The sequence below is a fragment of the Brassica oleracea genome, chromosome C8 (genome assembly GCF_000695525.1).
Source record: "Brassica oleracea var. oleracea cultivar TO1000 chromosome C8, BOL, whole genome shotgun sequence".
Taxonomy (NCBI): Eukaryota; Viridiplantae; Streptophyta; class Magnoliopsida; order Brassicales; family Brassicaceae; genus Brassica; species Brassica oleracea.
The window spans coordinates 4,966,122-4,977,500 of NC_027755.1; the positions used below are offsets into that span (position 1 = coordinate 4,966,122).

The 11,379-nt window shown below is 41.9% G+C and overlaps 1 protein-coding gene across 1 annotated transcript; it reads left to right on the forward strand.

Annotated features, from left to right (window-relative positions):
* The first annotated feature begins 746 nt into the window (after positions 1-746).
* On the forward strand, positions 747-2,553 carry LOC106308517 (uncharacterized protein At3g60930, chloroplastic-like). The gene is made up of 4 exons (XM_013745673.1): positions 747-1,278; positions 1,365-1,960; positions 2,052-2,285; positions 2,365-2,553. Exons 1-4 carry the CDS (start codon positions 747-749, stop codon positions 2,551-2,553), a joined length of 1,551 nt encoding a protein of 516 aa, XP_013601127.1.
* The last annotated feature ends 8,826 nt before the right edge of the window (positions 2,554-11,379 follow it).

Sequence of the window (11,379 nt, forward strand, 5' to 3'; positions counted from 1 at the left end):
GTAGGCAACGATATCTTCAGAACAACGATGTTAAATAGTTTCCAGTAGGTGAAAATGGACTTTATTGATGAATAAGATCGAATACAATGAATTGAACTAGATCGAGTGGTACAAATGAGATAGGTAAAGAAAGAATCTAAAAGTGGAAAGACAACAAGATCGATATGAATGTTTAGCTCTCTCTAGGGTTTTCAACGTATCCACTTCTGTTTCCATTCCTCATCCTTTATAGTAAGCTTACTTCGAGACTTCTGTGGTAGCTCCGCGATCTCAGCTTCTTGTTGCGCGATCTCCGCGACCTCGACGACTCCTTCTCGAGCTCGTATCCTTGCTACGGGCGCAGCCCCTTTAAGGCCCATGTCTTTGATCGCGGCCCATTATGGTATTGACCAAAATTGGGTCCAACATTTGTCCCCCAGACTCTTTTGATTTGATCGAAAAGGAAAAGGAGCGGTTGTCTTTTGATCCGGGTCTTCTCGTTTGATAACAGATATCGCTCGGATCCGGTTTAAATGATCGTTTTCAAAAAAGTCGTTCGTTGGCGCGTTTTTTTTTATTATTTTAATCGGTAACGGTTACTTTAGCCGCCGCTAGGGCGTAGGCTAGGTAATAATTACTTTTCTCGATAGCGATGATAGAGCCGTTAAGGTGGCTTATATATACGTAGAGGATCTTCTTTTTTCCTCAATCTCGTTTCTTCTTTCTAGTTTCTTTCCTCTGCTCCAAAAATTTTTGTCGAGCTTAAGATGTCTTCGTCGTTAAATTTCCCTCGTCCGACTACCAAGGCTGATGATCTCGAGAACCTTTACAAGGTGTACGGGGTCGATCGCGCCGTCGTTCTTGATTTGGCCGGTACGAATGAGACTCTCGAAACCGTGAGAGAAGGCTACTACGGATCCTATATTTCCTTCTTTCATTCCTGCGGTCTTACCTTCCCGATCTCGGAGCCAATACTGGAGGTCCTGGCGGAGCTTGGGTTATCGCTTACCCAGCTTCTCCCAAATTTTCTTAGGCATCTTGTCGCCTTCTTGGTTAAGGCTAGGGAGGAGGGTCTTGATTTTGGTCTTAGTGAGTTTCGTCAGCTTGTTCTGGTGAAGCGGAATAGGCAGAACCCAGGTACTTTCCTCGTGTCTCCGCGCCCAGGTCGCCACGTCATCGAAGACATCCCTTATCGCGACGAGAAGTGGCGCGAGCAATTTTTCGTTTTCAAGATGTATCCACCATCTATGGGTGACTTCGATTTCTCCCAGCTTCCCCGACGTTGGGCTGAGAATATCAGTTAGTTTTCTTTTGCCTATGTGCTGATGATTTCTTTGTTTAGGGAGTCGAAGATTAAAACTTTCGTTTATTTTCGTTTGACTTAGTTCCTTCTGGAAGTTCTTCAATGTCGGATGAGATCCGCGATCTGACGAGGGCCCTTCGGAGAAGTCGTTCGAACTGGTCTACTTTTGATCGAACTCGGATTCAAACTATCATCGCCTTGCTGGCGGGGATCAATAAAGCTCCTTCGGCCGAGGGGTCTGAAGGCGAGACCGATCATTCCCAGGAGGTCGTAGCGACTCCTTCTGTTCAGACTCAGTCTTCAAATTGGCTAACTAGGCAGCTTGTGAGAAGATCGTCGTTTCGAACTTCTGGGTTTGCATCGAGGGACCGAGCTTCCGGAAAATCTCCCTTGATCTCGATTCATGATTCCGACGACGAAGATGTTTCAGGAGAGACTCGATCTCCTGTCTCGTTGAGTCCTGGCTCAGAAGACGAGACCGTGGCGGCGACTCGTAAGCGACGTCGGTCATCGGAAGGTGACTTGCCCGGTCCGTCTCGTCCTAGGTTTGCTTCTGAGGGAGATGGCTCTTTGTTTGCGGCCCAAAGCGAATTAATTTACCTCGCTGGTCGCATGAGGTCAGCGGGTTGTCGTCTCCCATCTCTCGCTTCCTCAGTCGAGAGGGAAGCCTATGCCAAGGTTGCTGTGGCGAGCTCTAAGTTTCGTCTCTCGCCTTCATTCTATTTGAAAAGCTGTTTTCTGGTATTTGCTCATTTCCATATCTTCTCAGGTGATGGAATCTTTTAATGAGTACGTCGTGATGATGGCGAATCATGTCGTGGCTTCTCGGAACGACAAGGAAATCGAGAGTATTGGTTCTGAGATCAAGAGGCTTTCGAAGGAGCTCGAAGCCACCAAGCGAGAAGGGAAGAAGGATGCCGAGAAGATCGAAGATTTGACTGAAGACTGGAGAAGAGTTCATCTGGAGAACGAGGCTCTGACATCCCAGATGGTTGCTCAAAGGGCAAGAATTTCGCCGCGGTTCTCGTATTGCTCGTCGCGATATTGCGGCAAAGTATTGGGAAGTTCTCGAATCTTTGAAGGGTAGGTGGGCGAGCAAGAAGAAGGAAGTGTCTGCTGAGATCTGGCTACAAGAAGTGACCGCCAACATCGATCTCCTGAACGAGCTTAGGGATGGGGGCCTGACTGTGGATGCGGAGCTTGCACGATTAAAGGGAATGAAAGGAGATTGTGAGGATCTTGTCGCCCTAGCCGCCGTGCCGGATTGGTAGATCTCTGAGCTCGATCTTCCTCAAGTCTCAGATGATTTGGTGGATCAAGTCGGGGGGCCATCTGTCCCCGATGATTCCGTTTCTAGTTAGTTTTTTCTGTTTTAATATCTTTTGGTATTTTTGACGATATTTGATCTTGATATCGTGGATATCTTTTAATGGATAAGCATAATATTTTGGAATATCCTTGTTTCTTTAGCTTTCGAGATTCTTTTTGTTCGGCTTGTTGAGATATGGCGAGGTTCCGATCCCTATAAAGCTTTGGCTTTGTTCTAGGATTCGTCATAGTATCTCATTTAGTTTAAATTTTGCTCGCTAAAGGAATATGACTTCAAGAAGATCCAACTCTCGCGATTCCGATAGCGTACGAACTCGAACTGGTAGTGCCAATGCAGAACGTATTCGATCCGGAGATGTGAGTGATGCACTCACAGAAGTTCTTTGTGAGGAGACCCAACTTCCGCGGCCTTCAACCAAAAGGGGCCAAAGACCCTGAGGGTGAAAAATATGTTGCCCGCGTTAAGTCGAGTAGCCCAACGGGTTCGGAGGGGCATTATCGTCCTCCGAAGAAGGCTAAAACGAATGGTTCGGATCGTTGCCTTGGTGTCTCGGGTAAAGCTGCTATTGCTAAGCCGTTCCACTGGCAGTTCTCGCATTCCAAGGATTGTCCTATTATGGAAGATCCAGACAGTGTTGCTCATTTAGTGAGGCACTTCAAACCTGCTGGATGTGCGCTTCCCTCTCTGCGTAATATGACGGAGCGCGAGGCTTACGTAAAGATGGTTGTGGCCCATGCCAAGGTCGTTCCTTTTGAAATTTGGTTCTTGTCGGTTTGTTTTGTCTAAACTGATTTATCATGTTACAGGCTATAGAGGCTAACAACGAGTTTGTGGCAATTTTAGAAAAACGCCTGCAAGATGTTCCGCGTTCTGACGAACTTTATGAAATTAAGAAGGTCGTTTGTGAGCTAAAGTTTGGTCTAAAGATGGCTCAATACCGGGAGCGTGCCAATGCTGCTCAACTGACTACCGCTGAAAAGCTGGGGAATCAGGCTGCTTCGTTCGAAGATCGTCTGCGAGTTGTGAGTAACGAAAGGAAGTCGGCCCTCGAGCAAGTTTCCTTTTTGGAAGCGAAGGTTGAATCTTCTGCCATTAAGTTCTTTGACGACCTTCGCCGCGTAACTCGTGAGGCCAAAAAGACTATGGCGGATAGCTATATGGATGTGCTGGTCTCTCTGAAGGAGAAATGGGAAAAGAAGAAGGCTGCAACTGATTGTGAGGCTCGTCTTCGAGAAGCCGTGGCAAATATAGATCTCTTGAACGAGATCATGAGCAACAATCTCCTAGCTTCGGATGAGTTGTTGCGGCTTCGAGCGAAGGAGATCGAGCTTTTGTCCGAGGTCGATGTGATGGCGACTTCGGATTTTTCCGTTGGAAAGCTCGACCTGCCTCAGATTTCAGAGGATTTGCCGGAGGATTTCTTCGATAAGGTCCCTTTTGTGGCGGATGACGTGGCGAAATGCTCCGGTGATAGCTTTGAGGATGGTGAATTTAGCATCGAAGAGTAGCTTTAGGGACTTTCTTTGTTTTTCCCTCTACCTTTTGTTTCTTTATTATTATTTTTATTTAATAAAGAAGGGACCGTGGGTCCCAATTTATTTGTTGCCATTTTTATGTTTTATGCGAGGCCGATCTTTTGGGGCCATGTGTCGATTTGTACTAGATACTTCTATCGACAGTTTCGATGTAACAAAAGATTTTGTTATCTAGTTTTGTCGCGCTTGTTGGCGGAGTTAGCCGCGGCCGAGGACTTGATCAGGGTCCTGGTTTTTGGTCAACTATCGCAGTTATGCGATTTTCTGACACTAAAAGTCTGGTGTGTTTGAATGTCTAAGAACTGTATTTATTAAGATGTCGGATTCTCTTTCGTTACATATTTGTGAAAAGAAGGCAGTTTTTGATATTGTCGTGCCGTTTGTTCTTTAGGTGTTACGATATGCCCATTTGAGTTCTGTAGGTGGAAGGTGACTGGACTCGTGTCGTGAGTTGCCTACGTACCCTCGTCGAGGGATCAAATCATAACGTAGTTCAATTATTTTCCCTGGGATGGGGTATGTTGTTCGATTGTTCGTGTACGTAGGTACGTCTGTCGTTAATTTTGGCTGCCTGATTAAGGGTGTAGCTCAATGTCGTTAAAGCTCGCGAGGTAGAAGAACTCCTCTGATAGTTTCGAATCCTTTCGAGGTTGAAAATTTCAGGCATTGGTGATATGTCGAGGGGACTGCCTCCATGTTGTATAGCCAAGGTCTCCCGAGGATTGCATTGAATGGGGCTGGATGGTCTATCACGATGAATTCAACGATTTTTTCTGATTTCTCCAGCGGTTACCGCGAGCTCGATCGATCCGAGAGAATAGGTGGTCTTTCCTGCGAAGCCGATGAGGGGAGTTCGTTCTTGCTTTAGGAGTGCTCTAGTGGAATCCCATTTTTTAAACGCATCGTAGAAGAGTACATCGGCCGAACTTCCGGTGTCGATCATTACTCGGGATAGTTCACAGCCACCGACGTCGATTCGTATCACGAGCGCGTAGTCGTGTGGTTTATCGAGGTCTACGATTTCCTTTTCGTTGAAAATGATTTCGTGATCGGGACCTGACAAGGGCTCTCTAATTCCTACGTTGTTTTCTGCTCTTCGTTGGTATGCTTTGATTGAGTTGACCGAATTGCAGAATTTGGAGCCTCCGTAGATGAAGTCGATCCGTTTTTGCCCTTGTTATGGGCCGGAAAATTCCACCTCTTAGTCAGTGCTGGTCGGTAGTGTCTTTGCCCACCAGACAGATTGCGATTGAGAGTCTGCATTCTGTCTTGTTTTCGAATCGGTTTCTCCAGCAGCTCGCGAATTTTAGTCATTTTATTCTTTCGCTTGAAGTTGGAGATTTTTACGCTAGGAGGTTTTGTGTTTGGGTTGTATGGAGTGACACCGGGAGGGGGGGGGTGACTTAGTCGGGATTTTCCAATGTGCGGATTGCTACCGAGATGTCGAAGCGGATTTTTCCTTCGGTTTGGCTCTTGATTTCATCGGTTGTGTTACTGTTCTGCCCCCATGAAATCATGTCGACTCTTTTCTTTGGGGCTGGGGGTGGAGAGCTCGGTGATTCCTGCTCGATCTCCCTGCCTCTTTTGTTTGTTGGGACTTTGGCCTTTTGGTCTTTCGGTTGAATTTCGGAGTCACTGGCTCTTCTTCTTCTCCGGCTTCTTCATTAGTTTTCTTATTTTCGTTTTGATTGCGAAGTGCGGCTCGACATTATTCGGTCAAGTGGCCCTTACGATCATGGAAAGCGCAGTATTTGCTAAGGTCGTATGTTGAAGACTTTTGCGGCGAATTATTTATTGCGTAGGAATGTTGCCCTTTGGTGGTTGGTTCTTTAGGAGTAGCAGGTTTTTTGGTTGCGTTGTTTTTGTTCGCGCTATACTGTTCTTTCAGGGCTGCGACTTCCTCTTCGTGAGTGGCGATATAAGAGGCTCGGTGTAGGGTGTCGTCCAACGAGATAGGTGCTCGTACCGCCAATTCTTCCCTGAATTTGGATGAGAACCAGATGCCATTCTTTAACGCTGCGAGGGCAACGACTTCGTTCGGATGTGAGATCTTAGCTTTGATTTCTCGAAATTTGTTTATGTATGCTATTAATGGCTCGAAAGGCGCTTGTTTGAGATTCCAGAGATCTTCTTTGGTAACTCTTGTCTCTATGAAGACTAAGTATTGTTTGAGGAACGTAGATACCAACTGGGTAAAGTTGTCGATAGAATTTTCTTCTAGTCCAGCAAACCACTCTAGTGCGGCTCCAGTGAGGTTGTCGGCGAAGAAGCGGCAGTATCCAGCTTCTTTTTCGTTGTGGGTGAGGTGTGCTCTTGATATCGCTAGACGGAAAGCTCGCACATGGGCCTTCGGGTCTGTGTTCCCGGCGTATTCGGGGAATTCCAGTTTCCCAACGTGATGCAGTCTTACGGTTGCGATTCTGTTTGTGAATGGAGTCCTTCTCGTTTCCTCGATGACATGTCAATATCGGGAGCGGAGCTCGTCGCCATGTGTACGATTGCATGTATCCTTTTGAGCTCGGCGTCGTTCCTTTCGATATAATTCTGTAAGGTTCCTGTTTCGTTCGGGATTAAAAAAGTCTTCCCTTTGGGGGTCGATATTGACGGGACCGCGAAGATCGTGTCTCCGAGCTTGTTCCGTTGGGTTATCGAACCATGTTTGATTGAAGGTCCTGGTCGCGGACGGAGTTCGACTCTCGGGGATAGAATGGTTTGGTGGTGAGATTCGTGTTCTTGGTTCTCCCTGCCTCTCCGTCGATCCGTTCTGGAATTGGATCGGAGTGCTTCGTGGGCGTTGGAGTCCATTGTCGATTTCGTCCAGTCCACTGTAGCTTAGGCTTCGGTGGGTCATGCCCTGCGGCGGGGGTCGTTGCGAATTTTCTCTCGCATAGCGTCCGGATCGGGCGCTTGGGATCTCTGGAGTGCCGAACAGTCCAGTGCTTTGGGGGTTGGACGTCGTCCTTAACGGATTGAGGGGCGTTTGATTTCTTTCCCTAATATTTGCAGCTCGATGCTCTGTGAGCTCCATTTCGGCTTGGTCCAGTCTATTAGCAATGGCTTGGTTGGCGATCCTTTGACTACGAATCTCGTCGATTAGAGTTGTCATCATTCCTCGGAGTTCGGTTAGTTCTCCTCGGGTTTGGGCTAGAGGAGTCGGTGAGATCGGTCTGCATTGGGATCGGGTTAGGTCGTCGGAGGATGATCTATCTCCGGGGCGGTTCCAAACTCGAGCTCCAGCTCGTTCTGGGATCGCCGTCTGGTTGATCGGAAGAGATGGATCTTGATTTGAAGTCCCGATTGGAGGGATTCGTTGCGTCGGAGCTGTTTCGGTCGCATCATTAGCTCCCGTTAACCCAGTTGGGGTCATTCCAGCTCCCGAGTCGGATCTGATAGGATCGATGTCGTTAACTCCCGACGACGTGGTTCCGGTGGTTTGGTTGGGATCCATAGTCGCGCTTAGGAAATTTAGATCGGTTTCTTAGCAAAGATGTTTTTCGTTTATCTTCCCCACAGTCGGCGCCAAAATGTAGAACCTAAAATCTACACAAAGTATTTGATAGTGATCGGGGTTTGATCTAGGGAAGACAAATGATGTAGGCAACGATATCTTCAGAACACAACGATGTTAAATAGTTTCCAGTAGGTGAAAATGGACTTTATTGATGAATAAGATCGAATACAATGAATTGAACTAGATTGAGTGGTACAAATGAGATCGGTAAAGAAAGAATCTAAAAGTGGGAAGACAACAAGATCGATATGAATGTGTAGCTCTCTCTAGGGTTTTCAACGTGTCCTCTTCTGTTTCCATTCTTCTTCCTCTATAGTAAGCTGACTTCGAGACTTCTGTGGCACCTCTGCGATCTCAGCTTCTTGTTGCGTGCGATCTCCGCGACCTCGATGACTCCTTCTTGAACTCGTATCCTTGCTACGGGCGCAGCCCCTTTAAGGCCTATGTCTTTGATCGTGGCCCATTATGGTATTGACCAAAATTGGGTCCAACAATTCCCTAATATTACAAGACAAAAAAATAAATTAGCAATTTCGAATTCAATAACAGCCTTATAAATCAGAAATGATAATTGAATGTAGTCTATGAAATTTGAAAGAATATATTATAAACCATTATACACATAGATATTTACCTTATTTCCTCTTCCATGTTTCTTTGTAACCTTCACCGGCTTTTTAGATGCATCCTTATTCATTTCTCCATCCTTCAATTTTGATGACACAATAAGAAAAGTTACATAGAGTATATTAAACATTTAAAAAGTCAATCAGTTTATAAAGACTTATAAATCAGCTTACTCCATTGGTTTCTGGATTTTCACTGTCTTTAGCATCGACTTCTACATCATCTTCTACTTGTTGTTGTACTTCACGTGGGGGTGTTACACCTTTTTTCATCCCTAATATTACAAGACCAAAAAATAAATTAGCAATTTCGAATTCAATAACAGCCTTATAAATCAGAAATGATAATTGATTGTAGTCTATGAAATTTGAAAGAACATTTTATAAACCATTATACAGAGATATTTACCTTATTTCCTCTTCCACGTTTCTTTGTAACCTTCACCGGCTTTTTAGATGCATCCTTATTCATTTCTCCATCCTTCAATTTTGATGACACAATAAGAAAAGTTACATAGAGTATATTAAACATTTAGAAATGTTATCAATTTATAAAGACTTATAAATCAGCTTACTTCATTGGTTTCTGAATTTGCACTCTCTTTAGCACCAATTTCTGCATCATTTTCTACTTATTGTTGTACTTCACGTGGAGGTTTTACACTTTTTTCTTTCCCTAATATTACAAGACAAAAAATTAACTTAGCAATTTCAAATTTAATAAAAGCCTTTGTAAATCAGAAATGATAATTGAATGTAGTCTATGAGATTTGAAAGAACATTTTATAAACCATTATACACGGAGATATTTACCTTATTTCCTCTTCCACGTTTCTTTGTAACCTTCACGGGCTTTTTAGATGCATCTTCATTCATTTCTCCATCCTTCAATTTTGATGACACAATAAAAAAAGTTACATAGAGTATATTAAACATTTAGAAATGTTATCAATTTATAAAGACTTATAAATCAGCTTACTTCATTGGTTTCTGAATTTTCACTCTCTTTAGCACTGACGTCCACATCTGCATTGACTTATGTGTCATCTTCTTTTAGATAAATCAATTAGGTTCCATACATAAATTCAATTCGATTTTGGAGTGTATATACAAAAGCAAAGAGAAAATTCAATTTGATCTAAATTGAATATAAAAAGTCAAAAGAGAATACAGAGAATGTAATTGAATTAACTTTTGCCAAAATCGATTCAAGTTGAATTGGAATTGAAACTGAAAGAGATTGAGATTTTAAGTCAATCAATTAGGTTCCAAACAAAAATTCAATTCGATTTAGATTGTTGATTCAAAATTGATGATGAAACTCAATTACGTTTGCCACGATAATGATTCAAAATGGGGAAGATCGTTATGTTGATTCTTCTTCTTGGAATTTACGAACATATAAAACGATGAAGAAAGGATAGAAAACAAGAAAGAAAAACAAATGTGTCGGATGGAAGAGGATGAAAACGTGGCATGGGAAGAGTTAAATTTACTGTTTTGCCATCGCTTTGTCAAATGATAAAAACAAATAAATTGTTGAGGACATAGTTCGAACCCGGGATTCCGACTAAACTGAATTTTAAGGAAACCTCAAATTACCACTAGACCATATCACATACTCGTTACGCTTAACACGGTTTCTAGTATTGGTGTTTATATATCATTATTTTAGTATATAAATATTGTAAACCGATTTATAAGCCCTTCTATATTAGTTATAGACCTTTATAAATTTATTTTTATAGATTTATAAGTCTTTCTAACTTTTAAATACGCCTTTATATATCCTAAACTCGATTGATTTTACAAGAGGTAAAAAACCAGTTTTAATAAGGTGTTACAAATCTACTGAAATACAAATTTTGAAATAAACCATTTTGTTTTCCTTGATTTTATAAGAGTCTATAAACCATTTCTAATAAGGTGTTATAAAGATACTGAAATACAAATTTGGAAACTTAAACCTATATGACACATAGTCTTTCATTTTAAACATTTATTTTTTATCTTATATAAATTTATATGCTCTTATAAATTAGTTTATACAGATCTATAAATCATTTTGGTTGTTTATACGACTTTATAAACCTTAATTCTTTTTGTTTATGAACTGATGAGCTCTTGAAAATAATTATTAATAGTTTAAACCGATTTATAAGCCTTTCTATATTAGTTATAGACCTTTATAAATTAATTTTCATAGATTTATAAATCTTTATAACTTTTAAATACGCCTTTATATATCCTAAACTCAACTGATTTTACAAGACGTAAAAAACCAGTTTTAATAAGGTGTTATAAAGCTACTAAGATATAAATTTGTCTTAAGAACATAACAGGTAAATTATAATATAAGTTATTTGAACTATGATACAAATCTAACATGAAGATTTATAAGCAGTTATAAAGATGCTACCTGTGGGAAACCTTCAGATACAATTTTTATTGAGAACTTGCTTGTATCCATGCTGACATCTTTGAAGAAGTTGCGAAACATGAATGGGAGAGCCATCGCATATGCATTTATATAAGGGACCAAACTCGCATATGTGAACTTCATTGCTGCACAATTGAATGTTGTGATACTTCTCTTCTCCAAGTTGACTACAACTCCAACCCAATACTTTTCTTCTACTGCAATAGCCGAATAGAGGAAGTTGATATTCTTCTTTATGTTGTACTTGTCAAAGCCTGTTCTAAATTGGAAACCTTCCTTTTCACCCAAAAACTCAACATAAAGCTCATATATTTCTTCAAGAAACTTCACTCCAACAACTAAGGCAGTTTTGTTCAGAAACAAATTTGGATTGTTTATCTTTCTCAGTTTCAGCAACTCCAAACTTGCTTCAATATGCTGAGACAGAAATAACAAATACTTAGAAAAGCGAGCATATAGTTTTATAAAGAAGATTAATATAAATTTATAAGGGACTATAAAGACTTTTTGTTCACACATAGTCTAACCGTTTTTGAAAGTTTTTTTCCGGGAGTTTCAATATCTGAAAACCACTTTGCGGTTACTATCTCTTAATTGATTCTCAGTTTCCTATATTGTACACTCATACTTATTATGAAGGTATCTAGTTTCACCT